The sequence below is a fragment of the Tetrahymena thermophila genome (genome assembly GCF_000189635.1).
Source record: "Tetrahymena thermophila SB210 genomic scaffold scf_8254652, whole genome shotgun sequence".
In the NCBI taxonomy this organism is placed as follows: domain Eukaryota; phylum Ciliophora; class Oligohymenophorea; order Hymenostomatida; family Tetrahymenidae; genus Tetrahymena; species Tetrahymena thermophila.
This window is the reverse complement of record NW_002476420.1, coordinates 173,571-193,716: the sequence shown is the minus strand read 5'-3', so window position 1 is coordinate 193,716 and position 20,146 is coordinate 173,571. Positions and strand designations below refer to the sequence as shown.

At 23.8% G+C, this 20,146-nt stretch overlaps 5 protein-coding genes across 5 annotated transcripts; all 5 read right to left on the bottom strand. All coding sequences in view use genetic code 6, as the record gives it.

The window, feature by feature from the left end:
• Window positions 1-393: 393 nt before the first annotated feature.
• Window positions 394-1,134, bottom strand: TTHERM_00378650 (hypothetical protein; the record flags this gene model as incomplete). The annotated part of the gene is made up of 1 exon (XM_001015446.2): window positions 394-1,134. The coding sequence occupies exon 1, from the start codon at window positions 1,027-1,029 to the stop codon at window positions 394-396; it is 636 nt and encodes a 211-aa protein (XP_001015446.1). The 5' UTR covers window positions 1,030-1,134.
• Window positions 1,135-2,370: 1,236 nt separating this feature from the next.
• On the bottom strand, window positions 2,371-5,621 carry TTHERM_00378620 (cytochrome C oxidase subunit Vb protein; the record flags this gene model as incomplete). Its single annotated transcript, XM_001015443.3, has 2 exons — window positions 2,371-3,814; window positions 5,152-5,621. The coding sequence occupies 2 exons, from the start codon at window positions 5,619-5,621 to the stop codon at window positions 2,371-2,373; spliced, it is 1,914 nt and encodes a 637-aa protein (XP_001015443.3).
• A 1,477-nt stretch (window positions 5,622-7,098) lies between these two features.
• Window positions 7,099-9,649, bottom strand: TTHERM_00378610 (hypothetical protein; the record flags this gene model as incomplete). The annotated part of the gene is made up of 15 exons (XM_001015442.3): window positions 7,099-7,147; window positions 7,208-7,338; window positions 7,401-7,491; window positions 7,551-7,646; window positions 7,699-7,788; window positions 7,850-7,949; window positions 8,073-8,388; window positions 8,446-8,632; window positions 8,682-8,858; window positions 8,960-9,013; window positions 9,079-9,155; window positions 9,207-9,302; window positions 9,363-9,455; window positions 9,509-9,553; window positions 9,629-9,649. 15 exons carry the CDS (start codon window positions 9,647-9,649, stop codon window positions 7,099-7,101), a joined length of 1,623 nt encoding a protein of 540 aa, XP_001015442.3.
• Window positions 9,650-10,196: 547 nt separating this feature from the next.
• On the bottom strand, window positions 10,197-11,517 carry TTHERM_00378600 (radial spoke head-like protein; the record flags this gene model as incomplete). Its single annotated transcript, XM_001015441.3, has 6 exons — window positions 10,197-10,292; window positions 10,354-10,424; window positions 10,482-10,587; window positions 10,813-11,085; window positions 11,239-11,281; window positions 11,423-11,517. The coding sequence occupies 6 exons, from the start codon at window positions 11,515-11,517 to the stop codon at window positions 10,197-10,199; spliced, it is 684 nt and encodes a 227-aa protein (XP_001015441.2).
• A 1,759-nt stretch (window positions 11,518-13,276) lies between these two features.
• On the bottom strand, window positions 13,277-19,925 carry TTHERM_00378599 (hypothetical protein; the record flags this gene model as incomplete). The annotated part of the gene is made up of 2 exons (XM_001471283.2): window positions 19,171-19,925; window positions 13,277-18,638 (listed from the first exon to the last, which is right to left on the bottom strand). The coding sequence occupies exons 1-2, from the start codon at window positions 19,881-19,883 to the stop codon at window positions 13,277-13,279; spliced, it is 6,075 nt and encodes a 2,024-aa protein (XP_001471333.2). The 5' UTR covers window positions 19,884-19,925.
• Between the last annotated feature and the right edge of the window lie 221 nt (window positions 19,926-20,146).

The following is a 20,146-nucleotide window of genomic DNA, read 5'->3' as shown; positions in this document are numbered from 1 at the left end:
GAAAGATAATTAAAATAATTTTATTTTAATCTAAGAATCATCATTTGATGATTTAACTAAATAAAAAAAGCATTTGTTTGAGATATTCTCTAAATAAATAAATAAAATAAAAATATGAATTATCTTTTATGTAAAATAAATACTTTAAAATAAAATGAATCTTAATATTATTAATAAAAAGTAACAAACAAACAAACAAAAAAATAAGATGATTTATTAAAAACAAATAAATAAATTAATCAATCAACATTTAATTAATTAAATAAATTAGTAATATTTATTATATATTTTATTGTTTAGAGATTTTTATAAATATTTTTATATCTTTTTATTTGAATAAACTCTTATTATATACTAATTATTTATTTATTGATATATTGTTTATGTATCTTCTCAAAAATCTGATGAAGTATCAGATTATTCTAAAAAATCATCTTAATTATCAGATTATTCTAAAAAATCATCTTGATTTAAATCCCAACTATCTTCGATACATTAATTTGCATCCTCATGTATAATATTTTAATGTCTCAATTTGAATTCTTTATAACTAATAAACCTGTATTAATCTTATTCGTCAATACTGCTAATTGACATTTGCTCGTCATAATTTAAAAATTAATTTATCTATCGTTGTTATTGTTCAGATACTTCATTTTAAATAAACATTTCTTAGGTTTCTACTTGCATTTAGGAGTCATCATCACTACTAAAAATATCACTAAGTTATTCAAAAGAATCATCACTTTCTACTAAATTATCAAATAATTCAGATAAAAAATCGCTGAGAACTTCACTTTATTCAGATTCGTTATCAGTTAAATTAAAAGGTGTTTCTCTTTATTATATTCGTGCATTAAGATTATTTGAAAAACTTTGATTAGGATATTATAAAACTCTATTTTAACTTGATTAAATAGTAAAATTAGTATTTTGTGTATTAGTTGAATTGAAGTAAATAGTTTAATTATCTTATGGTCTTTACTATACTTATAAGTTATTAGAGTTAAAATTATGTTTATTTTCCATTAGATAGATATTTAGTTAATTAGTTAGTTAGTAGTAGTAGTTATTTAATTATTTAGTAAGTATTAAAAGAAATATTTATTATTTACTTTTTCGATATTCTTTTTTTTAAAAGTTAATATTATTAAATTATTAGAAACACTTAAGCTTTTTTCTACTAGATGGAATTAATTTGAGATTAAAAGAATTTTTTAATATTTTATTCTGTATTTAGTATTAGTTTTTGATGATTGATAAGACACTTTAAGATTGTTTATTACCGATTCAAAACTTTAGCATATCATAATAATTTGAAAAATTAATATAAGAATGATAAAGTATTTTATATATGCTCAATATTAAAAGTGTTTTCTTTTTATAATTATACATTTAGTATTTATTACCATAGAGCAATTTCTCGATAATTAATTAATTAACTCATCATCAAAGTTGTAAAAAAAACTATTTTATTTTACTAACTCAAATAATTATTTAAATAAATCAGGTTTTAAACTTAATAACTAACTTGTATTAGACGCAATACTCTTAGGTGAGATTTAAAATTGCAATATTCTTAAATAAAATTTTACATTAATTTCTACTTTTCATGAATGTATCAATAATTAATTTATCATTCATGACCATAATCCATAATTCAATTTACTTGTCAAAATTTACATCGGTATTATTCTGAATTAGAATTTGTATAAAAATCAAAGTTATATTTCAACAATTTTATTTATTTATTTTGATTGGAAAAATTTTATTTTTATTTATTTTATTATTTAAAAAAAAAAATTTTTTTTGATGGAAATAAATGAGAAAATAAAAAATAAATATATCAAAAAACGGAATATAAGCAAGAAATGTAATAATGAGATCAGGATTGAATAAAGAGCGAACAGTATATATATGATAATTAAAACATGTTCAGCAATTTTAATAAAAATAATCTCAAGTCTAATTTGAAAAATTATTATCCTCAATATGCATGTATGTATGTAAGAATGTAAGATGTCTTCTTTTTGCTTAAGCAACTAACTACTTCACCTCATAAAATTCATTCCCTAACCTACGCACGCACAACATGCACTAACTAACTACTATGATGATGGGCTTGCTTTGCTTTGCAGTTCTCTAATAAATAAAGGAGCAGTAGTAAAATCTGTTTTTTTATATGTGATTTATTTTTAATTGATTGATTTGAAAGGCTTGAAATGATGCTTTTTATTTGGTGACAAGTTGTTGTTTGTTTTCATTGTGGTTTGTAGTTTTTTGTAAATAATTTATATTTCATTTGTTTGTTATTGAGAATGTTGGGTATCAAGATTAATTTATTTAATTTATAGGTTGCATCAAATGCGATCATTCACTTTTGGTTTATTTTTTAGCTTCAAGCTTAGGTTCTACCTTCTTTTCAATAGTTTCTTTGTAGAGACCAGCTTCAATCAATTCTTCTTTAGTGAGAGGGATAGCTGATTGAATCTAATAGTCAGCAGCGATTTCCTTACCTCTGGGAGCAATGAAGGAGGCATATTCAGTAATATCGTAGAGGAAATTTTCCCAGACACCGAAGGCAGGTTCCCATTGTCTCTTGGGGATGAGGTGGACTTCAGATCTGTCGTACTTGGGAAGTAAATTATTTTCGAAGTTAGCAATCATGACGAGCTTTTCTTTGGAAGATAAGTTTTCGAAAACCTTGAAATCTTCTTCAGCATCAGATTCGTAGTAGTCCTTGTATAATTGAACAGATTCGTTAGAGAGGAGTTCCAAATAACCGTATTCGGAGTGGAGAGCGTTACCACTGTTGCTAGAAATAGCAATATTTTTTTAAAGTTATTCAAAGGCATGCTTGTATTGGGGTTGTTAGAAACGCTTAATTTATCTTTCAACCATTCTGTTGTTACGTCTCTAGAAGGTTTCAGAGGTTTCGTTGGCTAATCTGTATCTGAACTTGAAGGCCTTCTTTTCAATTAAAGAAGTTTGGTCGTCTTCAGGATTCTTGGTGTAGCCTTCCTAGAAGTCGTAGAGCTTAGGATCGTATCTACCGCTCAACAAGACTTCCTATTGGTCAAGTTGTTGTTCAATACCTTCATCTTCGGGATAAGCTTCCAATTCAGTCTCATAGTAATCTCTATACTTTTGTTCTTCTTCGGTCAAGGATCCAGTGAAGAAGGAGTAGTTGGAGTCCCATCTTTGTTGGGCTCTTTCGAGCATTCTCTTTTCTCTTCTGGAGTGGTTGGCTCTGTCAATGAAAGCTCTGTTTTCGAATTTGGCAACCTTACGGAATAATCTGTCCATCTTGAGGACAGCCTTTTCAACATCGATAAGAGTAGAGTAGGTAACCTTGGAGATGTTGATTTGACCAGCACGGCCGTATCTTTCTTCGAATTACTTTTCGACTTCTCTCAAAGAGCTAGTGTAAACTTTATACTTTTCTTCCAAAGCCTTGGTTCTTTCCATTCTGTAGGCGGGATCAACCAACAATCTATCGTGTTCATCAGGGTTAACCATAGAGTAGACCATGTTGGAGGGGGTTTCGAATTGAGTATATTCGTAGTGAGAAGCGTACTTGTAAGGTGACATCAAAACGGTGGTATCACTTTCACCCATTTCTTACATTTCATAAGGGTGGAAGTTTGACAAGTAGTAATCCATTTCAGGAGAGTATTCGTTTCTAAGACGAACTAACTTGAAAACTTGACCGCAACCCATACATCTTTGTAAAGAGCCTTCTCTCAATAAGAAGAAAAGCAATTCGTGACCTTCGTAATCATCTTCGTTCATTTGACCAGTGCAACCAACGTATCTTTTAATTAATTTTTTATTAAATATGTAGTTTTTATTAATTAAAATATTTTTTAGATTTAAGGATAGCATGCATTGATTCGCATTTATTAATTTGGTTTGTGTAAAATTCATATTTCAAAAATGCAAATTATTTATTTATTTTTCTTCTTTTGATTTGCTTGCTTCAGGACTAAAAAGTTTCTTTATAAAATAATTAATTGTGCTTTTATCAAAAATGAGGTTTTAGAAATAATTTTGATGTTATTATTGCTGCTGGCATCTAGTTAATAAGAAATTGATTTTAAAGCGAGTTTAAACTGCCTTTATGAGTTGCTAAAATAAGTAAATAATAATTGCTTGCTTTCACATAGATTCGATCGATATATCATTTGCTTCAAAAATATGAATAAATAAATTAATTTTTTTAGAGAAAAAAGAAAGAATCTTTCTTCAATTAGTTAAAAAATCTTTTGAATTTTAAAAGATACTAAGATTTCTTTTCAAATCAATTGACTTAATGTAGTAATTATGCTTTTGATGGGTTACGTACTCTTGAACAAATCCATTATAGCATGAATATGTACGAGAAACGAAAAATAAATTCATTTATTTGTCTATTTATTTATTTTATGAAGAGAAAAAATGCAATTAATTTTTTTATTTAGATATGTCTTTCTTTTAAAAACTTCAAACAAATTTTATTTAAATCTATGCAACACTCTTCAAATGTTTCTGTTTTCGCTTTCGTTACACTTTATTAACTTATTAACTATCTAACTCAACTACTGCAATAATATTTTTATTCCTATTGATAAAATGTACATCCCTCGCTTTGATTAGTGCTAACTATTTATTTATTTTCATTTGAATTTAGTCTTCGAAAGTTAAGATCAAACGAAAAAGAAGAAGAAAAAAATAGACTTATTTTTCGCTGACTACTTCGATTTTAATGTATTCAAATGTTGATTAATCCACTTATCTACAGATTAACCTCACACTCTCGGCAATAAACTATAAACCGAGTGCATTCTCCCATTTCATTCTTAATTTAACTTAACTTTGTTGCTAAACCCTTTTGTATACTGATTTGAGATACATTTCAAAAAAATAATAAAAAATATCCAAACAAAGGATTTTCTTTATATTTTGTTAATTTATTTGTATTGAAAACTAATCTTTATTTTTCTAAATCAATATTTTTTTATATCAACAAGAATCTTTTAGATTAAATGCTGCTGATTTATTTATTTATTTACTTACGATTCTGTTTTGCAGCAGCAGCAGCAAAATCAAATAATATGCTGGATTGTGCTTGCTCCTTAACAAAACTTTCAACTAATTGGATAATATTTTTACCTGAAGGGAGTTTCAGAAGTGAAAACAACTAAAGGATTGTCAACAGTACCGAAGTTTGAAGTTTGAGTGTTTTCAAGATAGTTAAATACATTAAGATCAAAAGGATTAGAAGTGACGAGAGCCTACCATTCGTGAGAAACTTCATCGAAAGCTTCTTCGGTGGTGTTAGTCATACGAGAATAGTTGGAACCGGTAGGTTCAATATTTCTCTTAATATGCTTGATGGGGGCATTCAAGGTGGACTTGACGGTGTTAACGGCATTTGCCAAGTTGAATCCCTTAGAGCTAAAGGAAGCCTTAACTATTTTGCTAAGCATTCTTTTTCCCTTTTATTTTATTTCTTTATAATCTTCTTATTTTACTTTTTTTTTTCCTTCTTTTTAATTATTAGCTTTTCGCTTAGATGAAAGCTTTTCTTATTTTATTTATTTTGTGTTTTATTTCCCCTATGTTCTTTTTTATTTTTTCATTTTTCATTCATATGAGCATTGATTGCCACTTCTTATGTTCCTTTATGATCATCTCATCACATACAAACACACATATAAACAGACATACATACACTAATACATATATTTGTATTAATAAATACATTTTTTATGTGTTAAAGACTATTGAATTATTCATAATTTATTGCACTATATTTATATGCAAAATAGTATTCATATCAGATCTCATGCAAAAAAATTATCTTTACAAACAGTCTGATAATTAAAAGCATATGCATTAATTAATTAGTACAAACACTAATTAGCTATTTTCATTTCTATTAAATTTTTCATGATATCCATTTTCATATAAAAGATTTCTCAAAATTTTAGGAATCCTACAGGCAAAGATAATTTATTATTAAAAAAAAAATGGATTAGTTACAATAATTTTATCGATTTATACCATTTTATATCATTATGAAAAATCTAATAATATCCTTTTTGATACAACAAACATCAAAAACCTATTTGATATGATAAGCTTTTTGTAATGAATAATTTATTGAAATCAGATATCCACTTTTAAAATTAATAAAGCTTTTATAGACAAGATATTTATTTATTCGTAAACAAAACAAGCATTTAAAAATATATAACTCAATTAATTTATTTTTATATTGTTTGATTTAATAATCAATTCTTAAAAAATCTTTATAAAATTTTAGTAAAAATATAAATCATAAACCTCACTCAATTCTAGCCTCAAAATAAAATTTATTAATCTATTTATTATTCAATTCTTACACATAATTGTTAATTAATTTATTTATTTATTTATTTAAAATTAGTTCTTTAACATTTCTCTAAACTAGAATTAATTCGAATTTTATTATTTTCGAACGTAAATTTAAATTTTCTCAATTTAAAATAAACTCATTCTAAAAAATGTTTGCACTTTTTTGAATAATGTTTGCTTTAAAATATTTAAATTGAATCAAAATTTAAAAAAGAAGATTGTTTTGTTTTTGTTTTGAAAAATATTAAATAAGTAAATAATTTAATTTTAATTAAAGTAAATAAATAAATATTGCTCTTAGACATAAATATTATCAGATATTTTTTACTTTTTATTATGAAGTTTAAATAATAAATATTAGAGGTAAATTTAAATTTAAAATAAATTCTATATTTAAATTATAAATTTTTAATTAACCTAAAAATTCATCAACTGCAAAAGCTCATTAATTAGAACTACTTAACTGTTGTTTTGCTAATCCAGGTATTGAAATTCCGCTGACTGGATACATAATGTCAGCTGAATTTCAATAAGTTTTTATTTAAAAATTGAATGCCAAGTTTTAAGTAAAAGCAACAGTTTTAATTTCATATTGAAAATTTATAAATAAAAAAGCAAATTAATTTAATACTGAATTTTTCTAAAAAAGCTATTTTAAACACAAAAATATTTTTTTATTTACATGTAAACAAAAAATATTAATTTGATTAAGTTTTATTTTCAGTTTTTAGCATCTTCTTATTCTTATGGCATTTCTTCTATTGATAATCTATAATTAAAATTTAAAAAAATTGAAAATAAAACTACATAATAAACAATTATTTTTTACTTAAGCATTCTTTCTACAACTTAATCTTCTAACCTAATTTAAATATCTTAATCTACATCTAATGATGTACCTTAGAGAGGATGGCGAGTTCTATAGAGCAAAGCTAACAATCTAAATATATCTTTTTAATCCTATAAAAATTATTTGAATAAAAATTAAGTTATTTTTAAAATAATTAATTAATTAATTATACTTTTATTTCGCTTTTATCTTTTAATGATTTCTTCTCAATTTCTTATAGAGAATTTATGATCCAAATATTAACTTCAGATCTCTCAACCTCTCTAATTTATTATTAGAAATATTAAAATATGTTATAAATATACATAATATGTCTGTCTACCTATCACTATCTCCAGCTAATATTTTATACATATCCATATCTTCAGTTCCTATTTCACCATAATCAGGGTAATATATTTTAACTAATTATTTCATTCTTAAAAAAAATAAAGCTAAATTTATTATAACTCTAATTAAAATAACTTTACTTTTTGTATAAATATAAAGCTATGACAACTCCTCTAGATTCAGGCCCGAAGACTGATTTCAAGTTTACTTAGAAACTGATAAAAGAGTTTCTAGTGATAAAAAAAATGATTTTCAAATTTTAAGTTTAATAAAATTGATAAATTAATTTACGCTTTTTTTTGAATTGAAATATTTCCACTTTTAACAAAAACCTCAAACATAATTTCACTTAGAGCTTATCTGATATAATGCATAATACCCACAACACCATCTATTTATTATATTTATTTAATATTATTGAATAAGTTTATTTGCTTATAAATTAATTAATTTGTTTATTTTTAATTGATTTTTGATATTTTGATTATGCTTGATTGAATATTTATATCTTTACCAAGTAAACTCTTGTCTCCAGAAACCTTCAATATAGATGTAGCCTATTTTTTTTAAGAGTTTTAATATTGCTCTTCCAGTAAGGCTTTTTCTTTTTAAACAAGTTCGTTCAGTTTGTTTGCTAGATTCGAGTTGTTAGTTTCAAAGAGCTCTAATTTTGATTTGCTGTCTTTCAATTATCTTTTTAAGGTATTATTTTCTGCCTTCAAAGAAGCATTTTATCTCTTTAGATCAGAATTTTCAGTGAGAAAAGGGATATTTGTTAAGGAACTCTCAAAGTGTTCTCTCCTTTATCTCTCCTGCATTTCTAAATGAACCTGAATTTTATTTGTTTACATAAATAAATGATATTTAAATCAAAAATTTTTTTTTACTTTATAGTCAATAGTTTACTTTAGTTAGTTTACTTCTTGAGATAAATTAGCAATCTCAAGGTCTTTTTAGGATATAGAAATTTCCAATTTCTTGATTTAAAGATCATATTTATAAAATTTATCAACAGGAGTTTACTGAACCAAGCTTAAAGGCAAAGAATCTAATGTTTTTTGACTGGCATTTTTACTTTTTAACAAAACTTTAAAATTCATTAAAATTCTCTAAAATTGCTTACTGTAAACCTTTGACTTCACTGATTGGAGATTACATATTTCTAGGATCCTAGATTAGTGCCTGGTTCTCAATATAAACTTCTTTCTTATCTGGAATTTCTCTTTAAGATGCATTTGGAGTTACTAATTTTTAATAAAACTGCCTTTCTTTTGTTTAGTATTCTTCTATTCTTTTGTCCCTAAATTCATTCATTTGATAATAGTCAATTTAAAACATTTTTGTTTTTTGTTTCTTATTAAAATAAAAAAATTAATTAATTAATAAATTCATTTGTTTTACTTTTCTTTTAACAACTCTTCATAATAAGCTTTCTAGTCGATTATTTTTACTTTTCTATTTTTAAAATATTTAAAATTTGATTTTCAAGTTAATATTTTTCTTGATCTATTTTTTTATACGCTTTATTAAGTTCGTCTTCAGTGAATTTAAGCAGCCTTTATAACTCCTAATATCTAAGCTCTAATTCTTTTAATACCTTTTATATAAGTAGATTTATATATACTCTTTTAATTGCTAAGTTAATTACAAAAGGAGAACCTATTGATGTATTTGCATATGTTTGATTAATTTAGCTGCTATTAGGATTGCTTAGTAAACTTTGTTGCATTTTTTATTTATATTCCTATAATTATTACAAAATAAAGATGATTGATTATCAGCATAAATAACTAATATAAAATACTTCATAATGATGAGTATCCATCAAGCTATCGAATTACTTTCCATCATCCAAATATCTCAAAGAGTGTGTTCTTTAATCCTTAGTTGGTGACATCTTTTAATAAAGATATAAACTTTAAATTATTTTATAGGCATAATTTTTTTTACGTAACTTTATGAGTTATCATAGTAAGAGCCAACCGGCGCATAAGCCTAATTGTAGTTTATTTAAGTAAAAATAGTTATTTGAAAGTGTCATTCCAATAATTTAATTAGATTTATTGTTACTTAACTTGCATAGGTAAACATTCAGCACTATGAATCTTGTAAAATATTATTAAATTTATTAACTAAATATAAAAGCTTAAATATTTTTAATATGATTGTGTTTGTATTAAAATTTATATTATCCAGCTCTCTTTCAATCAATCAATCAAATCAAATGATTAAAAAAGATTTAGATAGAATTTTTACATAAATTTTTTTAATGAAACTATATGTCATTTTTGAATGGAGATTTATTAAATTGTGATAATTCTTATCATTTTTAGATTCTGTGTGATTCATTTTTAAGAAATCCAGTAAGTAAGTAATATTAAAATTATTTATTTATTTATTTGCCATTTCTTTTTTAAAAATAAAAAAAACTCAAAAAATTTTAATTTAAACATAAAAAACCTTTTAAAAGTTATTGAATAAATTTTTTGAAACATTTCTAAAATGAAAATTAATTGAGATTTTATATCGGATGAATTTATTTGATAAAAAAAAGCACAGACATTTTAAACAAAAACTGTTTGTTTTTATTGACAAAAAATAGTTTTCTTCAAAGAAATTTTTTTGAATTTTTAATTATTCAGAATCTTTCTTAATCGTTAATAAGTTCAGCAGATGAGCACAAGTTGGCATTAGTCAACCATGACAATTTATACTTTTTAACAGTTTCTCCATCCTTTTAAAAACAAGCAATGTGATTAAACTAAAAAATATTTTTAAATAAAAATTATTTTTACGACTTCATCTTCGAAAGGTTCTTGCTTAAAATCACCAGTTATAATATTACCATTTTTGAAATACCATTTACCTATTTATTAGCGATATTATGAAATTTTAAAACACTTAATAATACAATTTAATCTACCATTTCCAGAGGGTTTATTATTCTCAAACTTGCCTTCAAAGTAGTTTCCGTTTGGTAAAATCCATCTACCTTCGATGCACTTATTTTCTTCCCAAGTACCTTCAATCTTTTAATTTAAAAACATATTTATTACAAACAAGAACTTTCTTTAATTTGGAAATTGCTAATAAAGCTTAAAAATAAATATAAGTATTCCATTTATTTAAGTGAAATGAATATCTATCAAGAACTATTGCAAAATTACAAAAATATTAAAATGAAAAGCTCTTTTTATTAATTTATTTATTTAAGGTTGAATGAAAAATAAATGCTTTTGGTTTTAATAATTTACTCTTTGATTAGTAGCAGCATATACGTAAGTACCCTTTCCATGCTTTTTACCAAAAGCCCACCATCCAGAATAAGTATCTTTATTGTTATATGTGTAAATACCTTCACCATGCTTTTTACCATTTTCCCACTATCCATAGTAAGTTTCGTTTTTTTCTACGTAAGTCATTAAACCAATACCGTGCTTTTTGTTCAAATAAAAATCTCCCTCATACTTATCAGCAGGTTTTTCTTCTGGTCTTTTATATGTGTAGATACCTTTACCAATTCTATACTATATATTTAATGATCAGTTCATAATAAGTTTATACTTGTTGATTGAATAACAAAGTAATTGTATTTTTGAATTTATTTATTAGATTATGATTAACAAATAGCATTTGCTTGTTAATTATTTGCTTTTCCTTTAATTAATAAAATTTTTTACTCCATCTTCATATTCACCTTCATATTGATCTTCATTTGGATAACTAATTAAATAAATAAAAATGCAATTATTGTTAATTCTTTGATAAATATTGAATATAAATTTGAAGCTATTTTATAATTATTAATATCTAAATATGTATGTATCCATTGATGCTTAAAATTCTAATGTTTTATTTTCTTACAAGGCGGTACCCCTTCCGTAATAGTTTCTGCTTGAAATACGAACTGCTGATTCGCCTTCAGGAATAAATTTATATTGTGCTTCTTCGTCAGCCATCTTTATTATCTAATGTTTGTTTTCTAAATAATAACTTCTATAAATAAATTAGTTTGATTATTTTCAAATACAATTAATTATTTATGAAATAATAAAAAAATAAGTTGTGATTATTATCTCTATTGAAAAAAACAAACAAACAAACAAAACATTTCTTTGATTTATCATTTAACAATTTAATCAAAATCAAAAAGAAGTTTTATTTTGAATTAGTTATCAAATAAATATTATAAAAACTTATTTAACAAAAAAGAATCTTTTTTATGCCAGCCATCCTTTTTTAAATAAAGTATTTAAACAGCATAAAAATTATTTTAATTGATTTCAAAAATATTTCAAAATTTTTAACTGATTAAATAATTAAAATTTTTTAAATCTAACTTTTTTGTTTTCTAATCAATAATAATTTTAAACAAATAGCAAATAAGTATGTATGTATTCAGACAGAAATTAAATTAAAAAGAAAATTTTGAATAAATATAGCTTAGACTTTTTAAAACTATTTATTAATAAAATGTTAGTGCAATTGTTTGTTTTATATAATTTTAAATATAAAAATAGGCTCCTCCTCCTTTAAATTTACATGAAAATACTGTAATAAAATTGCATATGTAATATGCATGTATGATTGTAAAATTTTTTTAAATTCATTTTATTTAAAGTGATTGATTATTCCTTTTTAACACAAATTAATTACGAATTTTTAGATTTAAAACTATTCTTAAATTTAGACATCATTTCTTAAAAACATTTAAATATAAAAAAAGGCGATAAATTAATTATGCATTATTAAAGTTAGAAAATTTTAAGAATGTGAAATTTATTTTATTTGATTTCTGTTTTTTATTTAAGTGATAAAAATAAATTATTTCTATTTTAGAATAAATATTGGATTTCTATTTAATGAAATCAATCAATAAATAGTGTATATATCAATTAATAAATATCTTTCTAATATATTTACATCAACTAAGATATAATTTATATCAATTAAAATCTTTTATTAATAAATAAATTAACATATCAAATAAATAACTTTATCAATTATAATTATATGATTTTAACATTTAATTAATAAATAAACAAATTAAAATATTAATTAATAAATAAGTTTATCCATATTAATTTTATTCAAACAATAAATAATTTATTATTTTTTTAAAAAAATTATAAAATTCTAAATTAATTTTTTGTAAAAATTCAAAAAATTTTTTAAATAAAATGAAACACGTTAATTTAAAAATAATTTATTTAACTCCTAATGAAATCAAAAATAATTTGAAATACATTAAAAATTTAAAAATATAATTTAATAAAAAAAAAATAAATAATAAATGAAGAAAAACTTTTATGCTACTAACTAATTGACTTGAAAAGAAAATAAATAAATAAATAAAGTATTGATTGGATTAGATTGTATATTTAGAATAAGATAAATATAAACAATTTAAAAGAATAAATATGCAAGTAAATTACAAGATGAATTAATTTTGATATAATTAAAAAATATTTAATAAAATTAAGTTTATATTAATAGTGAGTGAGTTAGGGAATGTAGATAATATTATTTTCTTTTAATTTGTTAGAAAAAATTTGGTTTGGTTTGGTTTTTATAGAAAGTTTATTTTATAATAATTTATATTTTAATTAAAATTGATTGTAATTTATTTATTTTTGTTTGTTTGTTTGTTTTAATATATCTATCTATTTTACTATATTTTAAATAACTTTTCATTAATTAATTAATTTTATTTGAAACTCAACAACAGCCTACTTTAACTTGTAATTAAATCTTTGGCAAAGGATCTTTGTCCATAGAAAATGCCATTGATAAAAGTTAATGGGGCTGCTGATCGTTTCTATAGGCTAATTTTTCAAATTTAAAATGGGTTGGATGAGATTATTATATCACAAAAGTACTTGAGGTACTTTAATTTTACTCTATTTCCATTTTACCTTCTATGTTTTTTGCTTCTTTATTTTATTAGTCTTGAATTCTATAACTCAAGATATTGCTATGACGAAATAGAGTAGAGAATTCTGCTTTTTTATTAATGCTTTCTTGCATTTTTTTAGCATTGGGACCTTAAGCACCATAGACAGGATCAAATGTTTATATTTTTTACTCATTTAGGAATATGTTATTTTGATAAATTATCTCGTTCATGTTTTTAACTTCTAGCTTTAGGAAAATAGCATCTTTTAAGCTAGTTGAGCGTGATACATTTTAGAATTTGACAAAGCACAAATACTCTTCCCAACTAAAGCTGTTGCATGAAAGAGAGCTTTTTATTATTGATTCTTAAAAATTATTGGAGCTTTATCTGTTATTAGCATTTCCTCCAAAAACATAGATACAATCTGAAACCTCGTCATAAACCGACTGTGACGAGCTAAAAAAGTGAGGGACTTTCTTCCAGAAATCTTTAACGCTTCTTTCTGCAGTTAATTGTTAATTTTTTTCTTAGTTAACATTTTAAAGATTTGGATGACATTTTTTCCCATTCATCGGACGACTTTTGTAAAAAATAAAATATTCATTACTAAAATCGCTTTTATTTAGAGTTTCAGCTATTTTATATGTAAAGTTGTTTAAGTTAACCTCTATTAAGCCAGCTTAAGTAACGGGTTTTCTTTCAGGATCATACCCTCCAAAACAGCTGATGTAATGCAGTTGTGTTATAGGGCTAAAGAAGCAGCTGGAGGAAAATTGTGAAACTATTTATAATGATTACGAGTTACTTCCATTGTACTTAAGTAATCTATACTCTTTAGTAATTCTGTTTATGATTTCTATTTAGTTGATAGTTCTTTCTGATTGGATACTCTCACCAAACACTTTGAAGACAAAATTTTCATTATAGCATAATGATGAAGAAAATCTCACATCTTATTATTGAACAGGGATATATTTGGCATCAAATATTTCTGAGTTAGGGTAAGGTTGAGTTAAAATCACATGATTATAGTTATTTTAAATTTTTAAGTTGAAGAGATAAATTTCTAAAGTATTTTATGGCAAATAGATAACCTGAATCTAGCAGTCTTCATCATATAAGACTAGTCTTTGAGATGTTTTCAGTTTTACTATCTTTTACTATCTGATGTCGAAAATTTCGCTTTTATATTTCTTAGCCATTAATTTTTTAGTTCTCAAATTTTCTTATAATTTTATGTCATTTCTTATTAAATTTTAATTTTAATATTGCTATTAAGCACTATTGACATGACTGAACACAGTCTGAATATTTGAGTTATTAGAAACTAATTAGTTGTTATAAAGATATTAATTTTTCAAGATTTCTGGATTAGTTTAGATGTAGTTCATTTGAGCATTTTTTAATATATCTGGATTAGTTTAGATGTAGTTCATTTGAGCATTTTTCATCATTTCTGAATTAGTTTAGATGCAGTTCATTTGAGAGTTTTTAAAGATTTCTGAATTATTTTAGATGGAATTCATTTGAACATTTAATTATCTAACTTAAGCAGTTTTAGGTTAATTAAAATCGCTTTCAGATATTTTGAATTATTAGCTATTAAAATTTAAGTTGGAGATATTTTTGAATTAATGGAAATTTTTTAACAGGCTAGGATTACTTAATTGATTTTAAGACTGGGCCTTTAGATTTGTTATATAATTAAGTCCTTTTATTTCAGTTGAAAGCTTGAATTTGAGAGATTCTTTGGAGCATTTCTAATTTACATTTTTGAAGTTTTTGAAGAATTTAGACAATTCTATCTCTTCAATTTTTTTCTTCTCAAGTTTTTCTTCCTCTTCAATTCTTTCAAATTAACTACTTTATTTTTCAATTTGATTATTATTTGTTGCATCCTTGTTTTAATTTATTGTATCTCCTCTTACTAAAGCACTGGACACTCCTATTTCTCCTTTTTTTGATGCTTTAGTTTATCTTATCTGATTGGTTTCAGGTTCTTACTGATCTTGAGTAATTATCTACTGATCTTCTGGGACTTGGTCTTTTTGATATTATTTATCACTATAATTGGATAAGAAGTTCATATTTTAGTCAGCTTTCAAGCATCTCATTTCATTATCTTTAATTATGTAACTTAATTCAGGAATATTATTGCCTTCTTCTAAGAAATATTATCTTATATGTTTTTCTTTTTAGAGTATTAAGTTTTTGTTGATCTCTTAGACATACAACTAAAAATGAGGGTTGACTTAATTTAGATAATTTGATTTACTCTTAAACGAATTAGAAAATACATCCTTAATTTCTGCATTTGAATATAGAGTCTAAAGCAATGTTTGCAGAACATATTCAGTGTATTTCTTATAAAATCTATATGCAACTTCTTTTTAAGATGATTATTTTTTCTCAAAAAGTTCTTTTTTCTCAATTAAATCATAGATCTGCTATTATCTTTAGCTTTATTACTGTTTATAGAGTGAGAAAATGATAGCTGCTATTTTTTGTTAAGATTTATCTACAGTTTAATCTAATTTAAATATTTCCTCTATGCTACCTTAGACATTATCAATGCTGGTATTTGTGAGTAAATACTTTTCGATTTCATCTTCATCTCTGATCAATTTGACAACAATTTGCCAATTAAACACGAAGTTGGAAAGTCTCCATTTATTTTGAGAAAATATCTCATTTATGTTTTTAAGCAGAACCTTTTTCTTTTCTTGAATAATTTCAAATTATTTTTACAAATCCTTTAATTTGGCTAAGCTTTAATTTAATGCTGCTTCTTTATCTTGCTTTGGATTCAAATTTTAACTTTAGATATTATTTTACATACTTTAAGTAGATTAAATCTGCTATTAAGTCTCTTGTTAAGTATTTTCACAGTTGTTCTGAATTTCTAAGACTGATTTTTCTTGTAAAATTTTTTAATTTAATTCTTCAATGTCTTGTTAGAGTTTTTAAGTGTCCAAGTCCATATATTTTTGGATGTAGAAACAAACAGCCTTCCCGCTTCTACTTATTATTGGTGATTGTAGAATTTTTTAATAATATTTGGAAACATTATCTATAAATTATTAGTTTTTATTTTTTTAAATTGGGATATCTGATTATTAATTTTGTAAATTAATTCTTCTTTTTTTTTCATTTGAAGCACTTTACATAGACTTTATTTGATTTTTTTAATTAAAATTTGAGTCAGAAACACGGGAATTAAGAGCTTGCTAACTTTAGTAGAATATTTTAGGTTAATTTAAATGAGCAGGAAGATATGAAGAAATTTATTAAATTTTAGATACTTAGTTCATTTGCTAATTGGCATCCAAAAAACGAATCATATTTGAATCTTAAAATTAATTAAGATTGCTAACATAATTAGGTACGCAAGAAATAATCGATTAACTTTGCTACTAATTAGCGTATAAATTTGTTTGGTTGATTTGACAAAGATTTACATCTAATTAGTTAGATTAAAAATATCTAGGTTGCTGAACAAGTGACTAATGTTATTAATTATTTTATAAGTTATGTAAATTAGCTGAGTCATTTTATAGCAAAAAGGAAGCAGCTTTTCCAGAAGCGTATTAAGATGTGTTGATTAAATTAGGAAATTAAGTCTATAAAACTTAATTATTAACCAGAATATTTTTATATGAATTTTATTAGTCATTATTGTTTTTACTTAGCAATTAATCTTCATTATCTTTGTCAATAATTATGAAATCCTATTTTGCATCAGCTTAATTTTCAGCTAGCTACCTCTAAAATATTTTCTAGTTAGCTTTCTAAATTTTTTTTGATTGTTATTCTGTTTGTGTATTCAAAACATTTGATATTTATTTGTGGTAATTAGGAATAATTGGGGAAATTTAAATATCTAATGGTTATTATTCAATTTGTCTTTTTTTCCTTGGTAAAGATTAAACTGATTAAAATTGAAGATTTTCTACTTTTTGTGACTCAATCAAATCATCAGTCATTTTTTAATTACATTAAAAGGTATTGAATTCTGATTAAAAATCTGTAAATTTATTATTTGAAACCAATACTACTTTCTATGAACAGACTGTCCCTAAAGTCTATAAAATTGAAGCAAAGTCAGTAGGTTTTAAATCATATTAAACGTTGTTGCTGTTTAATTTTTATTATTGATCCTTTAAAGGCCCGTTTTCGCTGGTATAAGAAAAGTTATGATTCATTATTATTACACTTGGTTTATGGACTCTTACTAAAGGATATATGATTTTCTCAAAAATATAAACAATATCATCAGACTTTATTTTATACTAATTGGATTTTTCAGCCCCTTTATTGTGTTTTTCGAATTCAATCTAATCTATACAAATTTTGTAAGTGTTAGGCCTGATGATATTTTATTGATTATTACAAGAGAAATTGTTAAAATTGTAAGGAGGATAGTCAAAAGAAGATTCTGTAATGACAATTGTCTGAATTGAAGGATTGACGCTTATATTTTAGATGGGATTCCAATTTAAAACATCTTCTGTCAATCCATCCCAGCTTTTCTTAAATGAAATATATGTAATTTTAGGAAGATTAGTGATTCCATAAAAGAACTATCCAGTTGGAGATGGTTGTAAATTTACATAATAATACAAAGCTACTCCGAGAGCAGTAGAGTCAAAGTGGGTCATAGAAGATCTGTCACTTGCGAGTAATATACAACTTTGTTGTATGTCTTCTGTTTGTTTATCAAGCAATTCAAAAACCGTGTTTGCATAATCCCACATTCCATTTCTCTAATTTTTATTTTTATCGCATTCTTCCTCTGTCGTTTCTGATAAAAATTGAATCAAATGCTATATTTTTAATGATATTTCGAATAGTTTCTTTTATTTATTGACAAATTCAGGAGATTGTTAAAAACCTTAAGTGTTACCATAATCGTTCCCATCTTTACCACAAGTCTCTAGATCTAACGTTAACTATGTTTGATTTTCCTCAAACTATGATTAAAATAATTACTTTAAATCTTCTTCTTTGGTAAGAGTGTAATTTTATTTGAGTTATTCTTTCTAAAGAGTTAGCCACTCCTTTTTAAGGGAAAAAATTTGGTTTAAATAAAACCTACTAATTAACTTTTGAAGATTTTTTATATCAGACCTAATAGATCTTTAGATATTCAGAGGTCCCCAAAAAAATTGTGCATTATTTTAAATCCTTTAAATAAAAATAAATATTAATTAAATAAATAAATAATTAACTCATTTATTAATGCTTTATGAGTAAAGAGGTAGAAACAATCAAAATTAATTTTTAATTTAAATTTTTTTTTCTCTTTTTTGTAAATAAATCAATTCAAGTAAATTAAAAATATTTTCTATTACTTATTCTAAATTAAATTTCATTCTTAAGTAAGCTTGAAAATAAATATGAATAAAATTAATTAAGAGGATTTTTATATAATTTTTCTTTTTCATTCATATCTATCTATATATCTTTCTTTCATTTGATTTACTTAAGTAAAAATTTTAAAATTTTTGATGGTTTAAATAAAAAGTAAAAGTGCTAAAGAAAAATTTTTTAATGCTTTTAAATGATTTTGAAGTATAGTGGTTTATGCTTTTTTGTATCTGACTGAGGAAAAAGATTTTGTTTTTTTGTTTTTTATTAATATCGAGTTAAACAATTTTAGAAATTAAAGTTTTTTAAATTTAACATAAATATTAAATTATAAATGCTAAAAATTTACTTGAAGGAATCGTATAATAATAATCTTGCCATTTTACTGATTTCAGTATAAAATTATATTTCATAATTAGCAACTGATTACAAACTTTCAGAATCTGCCAAAGTATCACATAAAATCTTAACAATTTGTTTTTAAACTGAGAGTTGTTTTATTGCTACGCACTTTTTGTATTAATCTTTGAGCTTAAAACTGTTCAAACTATTTGAGTAACTGTCTTATTTGCTATTTTACTCATTCTAAATTTAACAATTTGATATTGAATCTTCATTTTTTAGCAAGATTTTAGCTTATTACTCAGTATTTATTGGATTAATATTAGCGATATCATATCTATTTTAGCATTATTAAACATGAATCTAATTCTATATTTAAAAGCCGCAGTTATTATAATAATTATTTTAGTACGCATTTTAAATATAATGAGGCAGTACTGCAGTATGAATTTAACCATTAGCTGGATTCTGATTTAAATTTATTAATTATTAATGATTTAATTTCATTTAAAACGAGGGATTTTAAATACTATTATTTATTTATAAGTGTTAGCTACTTGAGTTTGAAATGTTTTATTATAATTATTGTTGCATTTAATTGAAATAATTTATTTAGTTGATTTATTATTCACTGCTCTAAAGCTGTAAGCTATTCTAAACCAAATCTTTATTTAACAAATTATTATGCTTTTATGGCAACACTTAGAAACGCTCTCCCATATGTTGCTTGCTGCTTTTAGAATTTGGCTTTTTGTATATTTTTTTTAATTAAATTGATTATCAAAAACTAAAAGCAAAAAAAAACAAATGTTAAAAAGAAAGTCTACAATATTTTATTTATTTTTTTAGATTGTAATCAAATACAGTACTTGGTACTTCTGAAGTATTTTTTCAAATTACCTGAAGCAGTAAAAAAAATTTGTATATTAGATAGAATCAAACAGAATATCAAGAAATTATTAAAAAATAAAAATCTCTATATT